The sequence below is a fragment of the Gymnoscopelus braueri genome (genome assembly GCF_963280865.1).
Source record: "Gymnoscopelus braueri genome assembly, chromosome: 7".
Lineage (NCBI taxonomy): Eukaryota > Metazoa > Chordata > Actinopteri > Myctophiformes > Myctophidae > Gymnoscopelus > Gymnoscopelus braueri.
The window spans coordinates 37,435,009-37,451,140 of record NC_137608.1 but is presented as its reverse complement, the minus strand read 5'-3'; the positions used below and the strand labels follow the sequence as shown (position 1 = coordinate 37,451,140).

Below are 16,132 nucleotides of genomic sequence, written 5' to 3'. Positions count from 1 at the left end.
TAGAAGGGACCACCGGGGCCTCCAGAAAATGTGTTCCACAAGTTTCAATCTGCTGGGGAAACAAAGCTATTACTTCACTTCAGGCCAAGTGCACAGTCCAGGAAAACTGAGTGTACGAATCAAAAAAAGTCCACAGTCAACTCCAAGTACCCAGTTTCACAACACAGCTCCCTGCAAAACAGCTACCCTTCACCGTCATCAGCTGGCATCGCTGGTACAGAAGCCCATCCCAGCACCCTGGCTCTCTTTGAGCCAGCACATTTCTCAGGATGGGGCCTGGATGCTGGAAGACTGGGCTGGAGAAAGTGGCACTAGTAGAAGTCAGTGATTGTGTCTCCATTTGCCAGCACCCGCTTCCAATTCAACAACTCTTTGAACAATGCTCTCTGTTCTCAATTGAGCCCAATTTTCCTTTTCTTTTTCCTAGCGAGTGGGCAGATCAGCAACTCCTGCCAGGAAGTCTTTACCAGAAACGATCACTGGGACAGCTCTCGGAGATTCTTCCCAGGAAAACTTACTGCAATAATGGAGGGCTCATCAGATCACATTGTATATCATCAGAGTATGAAACGGAGACTCATGTGTGCTCTCCTGCTGGGAACCAATCTAAAGGCCAAATACCTTTAGGCATATACTTTATATACACTTTATTTTGAATAGGGCTCCCTATTCGAAGCAACCCAGTATGCGAAAACACACTCTAATGCAACCCAAAGCTTGATGTTATATAAACGTCTGGCTGGCGATTAAGTTATGGAGGCCTGATCTAGGATGCAAATCTCCATCTGCTCCACCGACAGATGAAACCTGCTGTCAAGTAGCTCCCAAGGCTCCTGTCTCCAGCAATGTGAACGGGAAAGAAAGGCAATGATTTAGGCATCTAATCACAGATCTCATCTATGGGACCCCAGAGAAATGTAATGAAGTAGAGCAACAACACAAAAGCAACAAATAGAACATGGAGAGGAAGAAAGAGAGAGAAAAAACAACAAGCGTTCCACAGCGACAGGGACTATGCAGCTGCAATTGAGTTTGACCTTAGAAGGTCCAGAGAACATGGTCTGGCCCGACGGAGGAGTTCTCCCATCGATGGTTCAACATTCCCATTCCCTGCTTCGGTCCTTTTATAGCTGCAAACTGTGGAATTGTTCTGGGTTTCCCAAAACCACTGCTGTGCTCAATTAATCTCTGTTCCACTGGTAAAACGGGCAAGGGTGAAGTAATAATAATAAATAATGATATAATATAGTCCACACTCGTTTGGGGTATTTTTTTGTCACAGTCCATTTTGCACATACAGTATGTGAAATGTCAAACGTGAAAGGGGAGCAGTGACCCTTTAAGACCGGGAAAGCATCTGTCATTTTTAGATGTCTTTGGCTATTCAAAAATAGCAGATATACAAGCTCATAGCGCGGCACAGAGTGAAAAATCGTGATAATTTGTGCAAATCTTTGAATATATATATATTTTTAAACTTAATATTTGTACTATTATAATATTTGTACTATTATTCTGTCTTAGAGCAGGAGCATGGTGGAGAGTTATGGTGGAGAGTTTCGCTCAATCCCTCCTGGTTCCTGTGGAAGAGGAAGCCCTGATTAGAGCTGCACTGAACTGTAATCAGGAGCTTTGCCGTTAACACGACCTGGGTCATTAGTGGTATACAATTCATTTCTTGACCCACAATTTCACCTCTCACTTAGTATTTGGAGCTTAGTGGCAGTGGTGTGTGACTGTGTGTGCGTGTGTGTGCTTGTGTGTGTGTGCGCACGTGCGTGTGTGAACGAGACTGACCAACAGAAAGGGCCTGTGGCACGTGTCTGTACAGGGGAGAGAAAAAGAAAGCGAGAAGGTCATATAGAGCGTGCCAAAAAACCTGAAAGGGGCGTCAATAAGTGTCTTTTGGTAGCTGCGGACATCTTTGAGGGGTAAAAACCAGGTTGACTTAACATTGCCCAATGCCACGCCCAATGCCTCGCCCCCCGTGGTGACGACACGTTGGCACGCTTAATAGAGGGAGAGAGAGAGAGACAGAGATAGATAGATAAAAGTTAGGATAACCAAACAGAGAAGAGGAGCACTCTAAACACAAACAAGCCTCCGTCAAAGCCCCGATGCAAAAAACGAAACAGGAAATGGCAAATTGAGGCGAGGACACTGGCAGCGGAGGAGTCTTCAGTCTGGCTCCAACCGAGCCACTCTGCATCATCATCATTACCACCCTGCAGCTTCAATTACAGGGCACGGGCCAGCAGCACACAGGAGGGATGCTTAGGGGAGGCATTATTTTGGAAAGCTTAGTCCTTGCTATACGAAAGTACGGTAACTGCTCATTCACCGTCTCGCTTATTGAGACACGGCTGCTGTAGTGCATCAGGGCCGGGGGTGTGGACGGGGGAACACCAGACATCCTGGGCTGGGTAATAATCAGAGCTGTGTACACTATTTCCTACGCAGCAGTAGGCTATAGATTCGCGGAGGTCCTGTGTGCGGAGACCTGGGGCGAACCTGCTCGTTATCCACTGTCACTGACGGCCTGCCGTGCCTTGTAATTATGTCTGTGTTCAATGAAACGTTGCCGCGTCCATCTTCTGCTTCATGTATAACACGCAACAGATCCCATATCAAAAAATTCGTATAATTAGCATGCTTTACCTCTTTTATGGGTTCAGATACCAATAGAGATGTTTTATAGGGAAGGGCTGAACGTCACTGGGTCAGGGTGCTGATATGAGTGGTGACATGATGGGAACTTTGGGCTCCATGGCTGCAGACAGCTGAAACCTTGCTTGAAGTGGGAACGTCAATTGTGGCCCTCGACACTGCAGTGTTAGAATCTCATATAACACAGCACTCTCTCCAATGGGTTCGAATAAGTCCTGCACTAGTACCACTTCATATTCTTACAGATCATTATTCTCAGCACTCTTTAATAAAGTTTCTCCAGAGAAAGACACAAATTCAGAAAGGTTCTGCATCCATTTTCTGTCAGAATCATACAATTCAGTCATTAGTATTTGCAGGTGAATTTAAGTTGTTTGTTTGTTTTGGGCTTAAGAACTTAAGTACTTAACTCATTCAGTGCCACTGGCCAAAATTCATTGTAAAAAAAAAAGTGCCATTCAGTGCCACAGCCAAAATTCATTGTAAAAAAAAAGTGCTTAGGAGCCGAGATACAGCTTTTTTCAGTAAGAAGTTAAACAAGAAGTGAATGGAGCAGAACATTTTCAAATCATCATATCTTGGGTTCTGAACATTTTTTTGTGTGCCAGTGGCACAGGGCTTATATCACAACGGACATTTTAGACGTCCAGTGGCACTGAAGGACTCAAGCACCTAATATACCTAAAAAATCAAATCATGTGACATATCTATGATGCATGATTCAAAACGGAATTGACTTCAAAACAATTAGCGGAGGTAATTCTGTGCCCTACTGGCAGATTATACAAGATATTTGGCACTAATCGGTCCAGCGGTTTGCGAGATTAGCTCCAGACGGTGGACACAGACACCAAGACAGACCCTCTTCTAGATGGCTAGATGACTCCTGTAGAGCCGCGCCATAACAATGATATCAAGCACTTTCACAGTTATATAGGCACTTTTCTTTTACAACTGGTCCTAACTTTATAATCTCAGTCTCATTTCTGTGCAATTAATCATTTAGTAAGATTAAGTGATTTTCCTTCTTACAGTATACACAACATATCCTCATTGCGAGTTCATCTCTAACCCTCAAAGGTCATCCATATATAGAAGCATGACTGTCCAGCGTTCTGTATTACAAATGTTCAATAACATGGCTTAAAGGAGCAGCGATCTTTTGTGATGCCAGTGATAATGACAGACATGGGCTCCCCCTCATCCCTCCCTCTGTCTACCACTCATCATGGCCACACACACCATCAGACAGTTCCTGATACACACCATATGTACAAGATTAGAGGCCCGATGAACAGTACACAGTAAAATCCTCAGTGTTCATTTAGCTCTGGGAGTGTACGAATGTACACTCTCCGAGTTGCAGGCCTGTAAGGGTCCATTTGCTTCCGTTCATACCAGCAGCTCAGTTAAATGAACCCTGGGGATTTTACTGTGCAGAGATGGGGATGACAGGATGGCTGTAAGCGTAACTCACTCTCCAGTCTCCTACTGTCTGACTGTGACAAGGCCCCGTTTTTGCTGAGGCTACAACGTCCTGCAAAACATCCCAACCTCAACCCTGCGTAAACATACACAGCCACTGACAGAAGTCAACTAGTGAATAATACTACCTAAGACTTGTTTGTACAGTTTGTCTGAACAACAAAACACACACACCATGACATAATCGCTAAACTTGAACACATAACCAATGTGTGTAGAATGTTAATTGTGTGGCTACCCTCTCCGCAAACCCGCTCTCCCACATGAGCGTGCGACACCCGTTCAATGTGAATACCTTCAGATTCCAGTAACAAGGCAAAGCCGTCTCATGTGATAGTGAGAGATCATAGGTGGTCTGAACCCAGAGGGGGGCCTTCATCACCCACACTGCCACCAAAGCGGCACCGATGATGCAGCACCCTGTGGAATGAATTCAACAGAACTACCATTTATTTATCCAATGGAGAGAGCCCATGAGCAACACATTTTTCAGTCTTATTAAATTCCCCACAAGGCTCCGACTGGAACAGCATATCAAGCTCATTAAACATCTGGAGCTCCTTATGGTTGGGGATTGGGGGGGGGGGGTTAAAATCGCTGGACTTCATGATACATTTTAATTTATGATCGCCTGAATTGCAGCTTCTCATACAGTATACACTGACTGCACCGTATTACAATTAGAGCTGACCGATGCCAGATTTTTGGGTCTGATGGCGATCCTGAATTTGGAGAGTACTAATGAAGTCCAGTACATACAGATGTTTTGACTAATATTACAAAATAAACACAAATAACATTTTGAAAGTATAAAAATAAGCTGAACTTTCATTTATTTAACCACCCTATTCACATTCTGTCATAAATAGCTGATTTACAAGCTCACAGCGCATTGGGACGTGTTGTGAGCTTGTAGATCTGCTATTTTTGAAAATCGAAAATTGAAAACCAATTGAAATTCCCGCCTATAGTGATATGCTCAAAATAGTTACTCCAGGTTGAAAGTGAAATAATGGCCAATATATCGGCCAGACTGATATATCGTTCTGGCTCTAATTACAATGAACAGGAGGTTCATTATGGATAAAACAAACAAGCAGGACAAACACAGTGTGCTGATCACTGGCATTGGATTATAAAAGCTATGTTCACGTGTTGGAAGGGCTAAATGAGAGGGGCACTTTTTGTTTCACAGCTCATCTGTCAAGCTCAGAGGTGATACTGTGGTGCTCAATTTCAAAAGTACCTAATGGTTAACGAGCCCGGCAGTATCTCAGCTCCAGTAATTAGAGGTGTTCTATATTAAACAAGTTGACAGCGCCCACCTGGTCTTTCTGGCTCTCTGGTTTCACACAGAGGTACAGTAACTGTGTCGTCGTAGTGCTGCAGCATAATTAAATATTTTAACGATGAAGTGTAGCATTAGCCTCGTTCGAATTTCATCTACTGGCTGGAGCATACATAAATCTCAAATATCAGCAGGATAGACTTTTATGGTGCCGAGCTGTAGAAGAATCTTTTTCCTGAGTGTTACCTGCGGTGGCGATTTTACCAGCTTAACAATTATGATTTATGACAAACAAACGGAGCCATAGTAACCATTATCCCAACTTCTGGGTGTTGTCCTCTGTAAAACTGGGGGAATATATGCTGCATGTTTTCACTGGCGTGAATGCACCATGGGCCAGTTATCCACACATAGTTCCCCCGACAACAACTTATGGAATGCTGACATACCATTCAACCACCTTCGTAAACAGCGCCTAAACTGCGCTGCTAAATAGGCACATCTCTCCTGGCCAACATTCCCCCCATAAAGCTAACAGGGTTGAGTGTCCCCACGAGTGCGCCTGGGGGCCTGGAAGGCGAGGGGAATCAGAAGCGGCCCAGTTTGCTTTTCCACTTCAGGGGAAAGAAAAACATGCGTGCTGATCAATCGGTGGGGATGAGGAGAGGCATGCTGCCCAGCCAGGGGCCACAATGAACCCCCGGGCTTAACGGCCGGTCGTCCACGTGAAAGGGCCTTGCTCTGTCCACTCACAGACCTCACTGTGAAGAGAAGAGACACCCCCCCCCCCCCCCCGCACACAAACACACACACACACACACACACCATCCCCTACACTGCCTCGACTTGCCCCCGTCAGACAGCGTGCCATCGGTGTGCCAAGCCAAACAACAGCCCCGCTCACGTTGGACCTGAAATAGCACATCATTTCCAACCATCATATTCTCAGTCGATCCGTCTGTGTGCAAAGCTTCGACTGGATCTGGGAGATAAAGACCAGAAATACTCGCAGAATGCGCAAAATGAAATGTAAAAGTTTTACCGTGTACCAGAAACAAAACAATATTTCTATTTCTTGAATGCCAGGCCTCCATTTCTGTTCCACAGTTATGACCACAGCTTTGCACTCCAGGCCACCACAACCTCCAAAATAGACCAGGATGAAACCAGCGGCTGGCGCGCAGGCCGGCCTGCTGTGAGCTGGCCAGCCAATAGGGAGGTGTGGTTTAGATGGATGGATGGATGGGCAGAAGATGGATGAAGACTTGGATGGGCTTTTGCGTAGTTGCCCTGCCTTCCAGATAAATTAATTACACACGGATAAAGACGTCAGAGCTACATGTCACGCAGCCATGGTGTCCCCACCCAGTTCTGGCAGAGTGAGGAGCACTAGTCTGTTCCGCATGGGCCCCACATTGACTGTCACCCTGCAATGGCCTGCCATCCCGCCGTAGGAGGGCTATTTATACAGCAACCACCCTGTCCTCCGACACAGGATGAGGCAGCCCACCAAGGCAACCCTCAAGAACCTCAAAGTACAGCAACTAGAAACCCAGACTGCGAGCCTGGTCCTAATGGCCTGGTGATGGGCTGTGTCTCGTGAAAAGCAAGTTTGGTTTTGGCCCTGCTTGTCCCCCAACAGGGATTCTGTTGTGGTCACTTTACTGATGTTATAAACAGATGCTCTGCTCTGCTGTGAATCCTGAAGGTGGGCCTTCCAGCTCAGCTACAGACCAAGAACAGGCTTCCAGGAATCTCTAGATGGCCCTCTTTTTTTTTGCTGTGGTGTTGAGCCAGAAGATACACTGTGCTAAACCCATAAACACAGCTAGTCACGTCATGCCATGACAATATGAGACTACAGAGGACAATGTGGAACCCGCTAAAATTGCACCACAACAACTTTAGTCTGTTAAATGGAGACCATCCGTCGTATGTTATATGTGCAGTACACAGAAATATGCAGATTTTTGACTGACTCCCGAAGGATGTTAATCCACATGGACAGATACGGTCATGGTCAAGACTTTATTGTCCCAAAGGGACATTTTACAGTGCCTTTCTATCAGGACAAATCACATATTGATAGCTTAATGATGGTTATGACATGGCACTAAGTTTGGTTTTAGCAAACTAGATCTGCTTTTATGGCTCACTGCTGCATGTGCATAGACTAGACTTTGGACAGGGGTAACCTAATCCCCAATGGTAGATAAAAGCAGAGCTAAACAGGTGGAGCTGGGGAGGAGGTGGGTGAAGAACTGCAGCAAGAGATCGGCCTTGATGCTAGAGTAGTGGGGTTGAGTACGCTACTGTACAGTATTTAAATGGTTGACATTGAAGTGTGTGAATGATGATTAGTTTTCTTGTAAAATCGCACTGAGTGATCCTACAAACTATAAACTATAGGACTATAAACTATAGTTTATAGTCCTAGTACATACAGTATAAAATACTACAAATTCATGCAATCAGTCATGCAATGTACTTTCTCTTTTGTTAACAGCATACTACAGTACTTCACTTGTTAATCTTTAACAGAATGAAATATGTTCCAGTACAATTAATCTCTGTAGTCACTATGCATACGCTGTTGTTCATCGTTTTGGACTTCTGGGTCTGCCACAAAGAGGCATTGCTGTGTTAGATCAGCCTTGGGGCACAGCGGAGGGAGCGTGATGGCTTAAGTACAGTTTGGGAATGGCAGAGGGCCTCCCTAGTGTCCACTCTCAACTCACCCATCCCCCTGACTCCCACCCCCGTCTCCTCCAGCTCCCATCACACAACAAAACAGCCTTGTGGTCCTGAAGGAAAAAGCAACAGCAAGCCTTCCCTGCCATCACAGCCCCACTATTGTCCAGTGCATTTTCTCAGGACATCCAACACCCTTGGCAAATGGGGGATCCTGTTGCGCATCCCTCTCTCCTCACTCCAAGGAGCCAAAACAGGGGTGGAAAAAGCCCTTTACGGTGCCTTTCAGAGACGCAGATCACCTGATACAGCAGCACTCTGCACCCTCTCAGGCAGGACAGAGGGCCTTGTCAGAGAGGCCCTCAGCCTGCACATCTCACTGGGGATACTGTGTTGCTGCCAGCCAGCACAGCAGCACACAAGTTGTGGCGTGTCCACGGCAGGCCTCTACACCGTTTCCCCACTGAACCTCTCTCAAAAGGCCCCCCCACTCACTAATCCAATCACCACGGCAGGAGGCTCGTGACTAATGTTTCTTATTTTATTTTTTAAGAAGGGAGGTGTCCTGAGGAAGATGAGACTCAGGCCAAAACTTCACTCCCATCCACTATAGGTTGTTGGGACACTGTCTGGGAGTGAGGCTGACGGCCTGTAGAGAGAACAGAGGGAGCTCTCTAAAACAAAGCCCTGGTGAAAGGAAAACACATAGCGGATGCTGTGGTCTTCAGACAGTTTAATCCGACTGTGTGCGAGTGTCCAAGTAACACTGCTTTCGACGTTTCAGACAGCATTCCTCTCAAAAAGAAACATATTAGTGGATATTTATTCCAAGCCACTGAACGAACGGTCCAAGGAAGAGAAAAGCAAAGTCAAGTTGATTTTGGAGTGTAGGGAAGAAGGAAGGAATGCAACATCTCCCAGAGGATATGGATTCCAACACTGACGACGACAAAATGAGGTTAAAGAGTCAGATGCTATTTAAAATTAAAAGCAGGAAAACAGAACCCCCACACACACACACACACACACACACACACACACACACACACACACACACACACACACACACACACACACACACACACACACACACACACACACACACACACACACACACACACACACACACACACACACACACACACACACACACACACACACACACACACACACACACACACACCAAACACAGGAGTGCTAAGCAAAGGTTCATGGCCCTTTGGCCGACCTGCCTCCCAAGTACCACAAACATGTAAGGCCGGCCTAGACATCCAAGGAGCATGTTAGACAGTCATGGTGCACTCCCACAGGCGTTCTGATGAAGCTCTCTGCCAACAAGATAGATCCATAATAGGCTCCACTCTACTGTCAGCCCGGGGCGCTTGGCTCAGCTGGGATGTAAGCACTTGAAAAAGCATCCCGTTGAACATCTCATAACCCTCTCGTGTCATTCTGATCCATCTACAAAGTAGCCTGGTCAGGAAGGTTCATATCCGTCCGTGCACCACCCCCAAACCCCAACCTTAAACCTCTTAAACAGAGCCTTGGAAGGAGACAACATGTCAAGCACATTTAAATCACATCCAACTGTTATTAGCCTTTAAATCACAGACAATACAAAAAGGAGGAATCTTTTACTGTATTTGAAAGAATGGACAGTTGCCAGAAGCAGATTTATCTGTGTCAAAGATCACTTTAGTTTAGTGCAATGCTCAACCAAGAGATCAGTCAAAAGTGTTAGGGGAAAGTAATGATGGTGACCTTGACACCAGATCCTTTGGCTATGGACTTGCCCAGTCAAGTCATAACTAGGCTGGTCGGTCTGTTCTACTCATTGTGCAAGAGGTACAAATTATGCTGACGCAAGCTTCAGTTCAAAGAGGTCAAGTTTGCAATTCCATTATTGTGTAAACAACAAAAACAAAACAATTCCCACAGCCAATTAAGATGTTTCAAAATGTCTCTTTCAAGACAGCAAGCAGCCCCTTAGATGGAAAACGTCAATGTTTTTAAGTTCAAGCCCATGGCCAAAGGGGGCATATTTATCTAACTTCATGAAATATCCACAGTAGTGATAAAAAATGATTGGAATTCTTTGAGCCATTGAAAAGGTCCTGTATGTTTTTTCCTGTCCCGTCGTCATGTCCCATGTTGTGCCTTCAGTGGGCCGGGTGCTTGAGACCAACCGTTTAGGCATAGCTGAAATATCTCATGATGAACTTTCCCACAACATTCTCTCCCGCTATAAGTCCCTGAAGTCTTTCCAGACGCCTTCTCCCCTCTTCCTCGGTCTTGTTCCAATAGGCAGTAAATAAGCAAGAGAAAACTCGGGTATCAATCTACAGATAACCCAAGTCTATATTTTAACCATTTAGAAAGATAGAGGGAAGTGGTACAAATGTAAACAAATGGGTATCCCCACCACCAAAAATAAAGAATAGCAATGGAGACGTTTTTATTCTCTAGGTGATTGACTAAGAACTATATTTTGATGTATGGGGTAATCTACAATTCAAACTTAAAAAAATGTATGTGAATGGGGGTGCCGATGCCCTATAAAAGGTGCATACCACATATACTGTAGGCTCTGATGCAGCCTGAGAGCAAGTCCCGGGTTCGATTCCCGAGCCCGGCGGACCTTTGCTGCGTGTCACTCCCTGACTCTCTCCCCTGTTTCCTGTCAATCTCCACTGTACTCGAAATAAAGGCAGAAAATACCAAAACATATTGAAAAAAGCAACAAAAAAAAAGATGTATGAGGACATAACTCTTAATTCATACGTTGAAACCAATCCCAGATTGACTGGGTTTTTAATGAGTCATTCTCCATGCAGACCATTAAAAGGTTAAGGCCATTGTTTCATTGAATGCTAATGGTTTTCATCTTTGCAGTAGGCTCAGAGCTAATCGCTGCCAGAACGTTGTTCAACAGAATGTCACATCTTTTATATCATTGACCTTTCACTTTATACACTCCCTGCCTTGCCAGCATCCTCTCTTTCTTCTAGCCGCAAAATATTGTCAACAACAAATTTGAACTAAATCATTAAAATGGGAATACCAAAGTCAAGAAATGTTACTCTTGCAGACGAGGATACCCGCGGTATCTAGCAACATGAATAGTCCTCTCCCAAAGCCAGAACTAAGAGGACTGAAGCTCTAATTAGAGATGTCATATTGATGTATGGCCAGGAATTGCAGCTCCATAGACAATGAATGGGAGAATGAATTTGCGGGCACATATGACATTTTGTGTGAAATTCTACATCCAAACGATGTTTACATAATGGCGGCACTGCCTACTACCCCAAACCAGTAACTGTACCATAATTCAGAAAAGAAGCCTCTTGATTACTCACAGTCAAATCATGGCTTTTCCACGAAGGTCTGAGAACCAAACATTATAATTTATTCTATAATTAATGTTTTCATTGCAAGTTCAGACAGTTTGCGGGATTCTCTTCATTTGTTACGGATCATACCGTATGAGACATGCATCATCATTTTAAGGAAGAGGACAGTAACCTAAATAATGTGTCATAAAACTAAAATTCAGCAGTATTGTGAGCTCAACACCCATTTCACAATCTGGTCCAAATGGCTTTCTTTGATAACATGCAAAATTATGAGAAAATAAACAAAAGGATACAGACCTGTGACAGAGGTCTGGATAGCCTGTGACTCCTTTCCTCTGGAGACCAGGGACGCAGCTGGATGCTGTGAAAATAAAGTAAACATGAGTCAATCAACTGTGTGATGAGTGATTGCTCATTTAAAGCAATCACTGTGGTTTCAATCAAATTACAGTAAAGTGTATTGAAACAAATGTATCATAACATATACAACAAAGATATTTCACAATATTCAATGCCATATGATGGCATTATGCCGATGTACGCGTTTGTGTTAATGATATAACAAGATTTAAAAAACTTTCAACCAGGAATGTCAGCGAACACTATCAAAAATCTTCAAGACTTTTCACAAATTTCCAAAAACAGTTAAAACAGCAGATCTAAATGCTCACAACGCGCTGCGATGCGACGTGTTCTGGGCATGTAGATCTGCTATTGCTGCTACTTGTGGTCGTTCTATGGAGTATAAAGTAGGGCTGTGTAATGGGTAACCCATTAAAACCGGGAAAGCATCTGTGTCATTTTAGATTTTAGCGTTGGCTATTCAAAAATAGCAGATATACAAGCTCACAGCTGCGAGCTTGTACGTCTGCTATTTTGGAGGGGGAAAAAAAATCTTGAAAGTGTGAGAACTACTGATTCAGAAGGCATTTGTAGAATCGGCCTCAGGTCTTATTGTAGCAGGGAAGGGAATCAGATGGTACAATTTCCAGTCTGCATAGAGTGGATTTGGGGCTTGAACTGTGACCTACAGTTCAAAATGACCCATGAGATTTCCAAAAGGGCATACAGAGTGAAAGAGTGGTGAACGTTCCACATTCTGGCCTTTTGTTGGTGTGAATGAAAACAGTGGAATGTGATATCCTGTGCATATCCTTTGTTACCACAGCACAATCCCATGGCTCCACTTTCTGTCTGTCGCTCTCGTACCTATTCACTCTGGGCCTGTTTTGGAGTCAAAGGAGCACTTATTGTAACATGCGGTCCATACGGTGCCTGTCTAAACAGTGTTTCTAAATGGGATCCAATGGTCTCTCGATCAAGTCTTTGATCAGAATATGAGCAGTAATATCAGTGACAATACACTGACCAGTAGGTCAGATGGAGGAAATAACTCAGGAGGAAATTACCCCCCACAAGATGGCAGGAGGAGGTTACCCGGGTCAACCGGCATCGCCACTGAGTACGCAGTCTTACGTGGTGCACGTTTCACATGGTGGGCCAGCTGTATGTTGTCAGGCAACGACGCCCCACTAAACTCTCCCGGTCATACAGTCTTTGGGGGATTTGAAGTTGCTGCGGGAGAAGAACCATATTTGTAGATTGTGCCATCGCCAAGCCTCACCTCTCTCCTGATAGGTCAGACAGCAATGCCAGGGTGCCAGCAAGCACCTCAACGTCAAGATTATCCACAACGAGACTGGCGAACTGGAACACCTTGTCATCCCGAGTGAAGGTGATCCGCATCGCGCCAACTACCCCGCGGCCTTGAGGCTCCATCAGCTTGGCAGGCCGACTGCAAACTGGCCACGACCCGAGCCTCGAGCCTCATAGCTGTGGAATGGCATATCATGTCACCTGTGGCCCCACTATCGAACGTGATGCGGACGCCATGGTGGCCAGAGAACACGTCCAGTTGTTCCGAGGAGCTGGGAGCGGTGGAGGAGCTGGGAGCTGGGGACTTGTGCAGATGAGCTGTCACTTACAACACTGTCGGCATCAGACACTTTCTCCACGACTTTCACGATCCGCCGTGCCGCTGATGTAGGGGAGATAGCTGCACTCACTCAGGAAATGGCGAGTCTCCTGGCGTCTCCTGGCACCAGTGGCATGTAAACCAAAGTGCTGCCTGATAGTTTGCCAAATACACTCTAGTCTAGTGATATTGAGCTAATTGTCAATCTGCCCCAGCATTAACTCCAAAGTTCTTACATTCTGCTGTGCCGAGCAGCGTCTTGCATCAGGAACCGCTTCTCTGTCGTCATGGAAACCCCTCAGTGGGCGTGCCTTGCTCCGTTTCAGCCATGCAACTCAGTCGGCAAGGAACGGTGCAAAGCTTGAATCCAGTGACAGAGTATATAGGAGATTCTGCTTCCAGTTCTCGAAACTATTGATGTTTCCATCCTTGAGAGTGAGTTGAGTGACCATTGTCTCTGTGCACGGTGAGAAGACCTCTCCAGCCCTCTCCACCTCCTTTGAACTCGCGTTTCCACTGCCTCGTTATGCCGTCTGCAAAAGCGGTGCACTTCGAGCGTACACTGCAACATTAACCGATTAGAACGCAGGCTTTTGAGATCAGACGCCGAGTGCCACCACGCCATAATAGAAAGAAATAACTGAGACACGAGTTCCAGGTGAAGCCAACCTGTGGCCACTGGCCAGGCATCTACTGATTACTTAAAGACCCGGAAACATTACAGTACATTTAAACCCAACCATATTACACCACGTGACAACTACCAGTGTCTGAGTGGCGTAGAGTGATCTTAAACAATGTTTTTTAAAACTCCTTTTACATGTTATTTTATTTTTTTTACAACACACAGGGCACTATTTAGACCAGTGATTAACCTTTTCAGGCCGTGACCCCTCAAAATAATCATATTTGATCTGGGGACCCCCCAAAATAATCACATTTGAACTGGGGACCCCCCATCCTGACAAGCATTTGGAATTGTAGGAGTTGAGGCATTACATTTAATTAGATTCGGTTCCATAGATACATTGTGAAAATAGCTGATTTACAAGCTCACAACGCCTCGCAACACAAGGCGTTATGAGCTTGTAGATCAGCTATTTTCATAATTGTTGCCTCTTTCTTGTATTATTTGACAATTTGTCCAATGTTTAACCAGTTTTTATAGCATTGGAACTTGTAACTATGGATAGTAGTGACTGTTAAAAGCCTTCCAAGTCGGCCAGGACACCCATGACCCATTTAAATTGCATCCAGGGGGTTAACTACTGTCCATTGGGCAGAGACAGATAAAGAAAGACAGGATGCAATGGGTTAAGACATTCTTAAAGGATGAGAGGTATATCAAGATATTATATAAGTAATAGTGTAGGCAACTACTAATTGAAATAAATGCATCTATTTTTATCCCTTTCTCTCTCCCTTCCTCTCTCCTCATGGCTCGTCTCCGTGCAAAGAAACCAGGCAGTTACCCAAGAATGAAATATATAGATAATCTGGCCTAGATCCTTAATTACCTCCTTATTATCCTTATTACCTTAAGATAGCAATGCTTCTCCTCATTTTAAGACCAAACACACCCATGGGTGCTAAATAGGAGCAAGATCATTTGGTATTAGATAACGTGGGCGCTGGGTCTAAAAATGACAACTGCGTCGGTTGGAAGATAGCAATAACAATTGGCACTGCCCGTTTGCGCTGCCTTGCGCCCGTTTTCTTTCTTTTTTTTATCACTTTGTTTCATTGCGCAAATAAACAGAACAAAAGCAGTGCCTTTTGTTGCTGGTTGGTGTCAGCATCTCTCTTTTGCCATCAGGGCTGGGTGGAGGCTCAGGGGAGTAGGGTCCGGGAGAGAGGGAGGCAGGGCTGCAGATGGTGTATTCTCTGTAGTTCTGGTTCTCATCTCGACTAACCAGCACCGCCTCCTGCATGACAAGACAGTTCAGTTAAGTTTTGTTTAGTTTAGTTCCGTTTATTTCAGAGTAAGCTTAACTGGCATACGTCTAGTAATATTGAGTGCTGCCGAAGACTGGGAAATAACAGAACGTGAAATAACAGAAGAGGAAATAAAATAGATGACTACAGTACAATACAGAATAGATGCATTCATATACATATCTACACTGTATACTGTATATGATTGCAGGAAATGCTATCTATATAAAAACATATACAGTACATGCATATCCACACTGTGTATTGTATGCGTGGAATGTGTGTACACACAGTATAGATACAGGCAGACAAATGTTTGAACTGTCATGGCTTGTTTTTCTAACATGACAATGAAGCACGCAGAGCATGGCAATGGAAAGTTTAAGTAAGACCTTGAGAAACTATTTCAGAGGTCAAATGGTTATGAGGAACAGTCATGTTGTCTAAGTGATATAATAATGGAGTAAGAGAAACCAGGCCCACAGAATCGTTATTCAATACCACCGTATAGCTTGATGACAGTCTGAGTCACACACATTCGCTTTAAGGCTTGTATTTGTGATGTGCTACCAATGGGACTCCACTTTGGTCCTACAGTACATCCCAATAAAACACAGGAACCAGCGCTGATATATAACATTCTCTTGGATCTTGTTAATCCTTCATAAGCAGACAGGTCTCATAATATAAGGAAATAATGAGAGAAAGGAGAAGCAGACCCTGAATCTGTTTGCC

General features: G+C 44.7%; 1 protein-coding gene across 2 annotated transcripts in view; it reads right to left on the bottom strand.

Annotated features, from left to right (window-relative positions):
• Nucleotides 1–16,132, bottom strand: part of pdlim2 (PDZ and LIM domain 2 (mystique)) — a 33,512-nt gene that overhangs the window by 10,413 nt on the left and 6,967 nt on the right. For both annotated transcript variants that reach the window (XM_080432262.1, XM_080432263.1), the window contains exons 4-5: nt 15,236–15,387; nt 11,785–11,848 (exon numbers count right to left, since the gene is read on the bottom strand). In XM_080432262.1, coding sequence (XP_080288388.1) covers nt 11,785–11,848; nt 15,236–15,387 — 216 coding nt within the window. The remainder of the gene's footprint in view (nt 1–11,784; nt 11,849–15,235; nt 15,388–16,132) is intronic.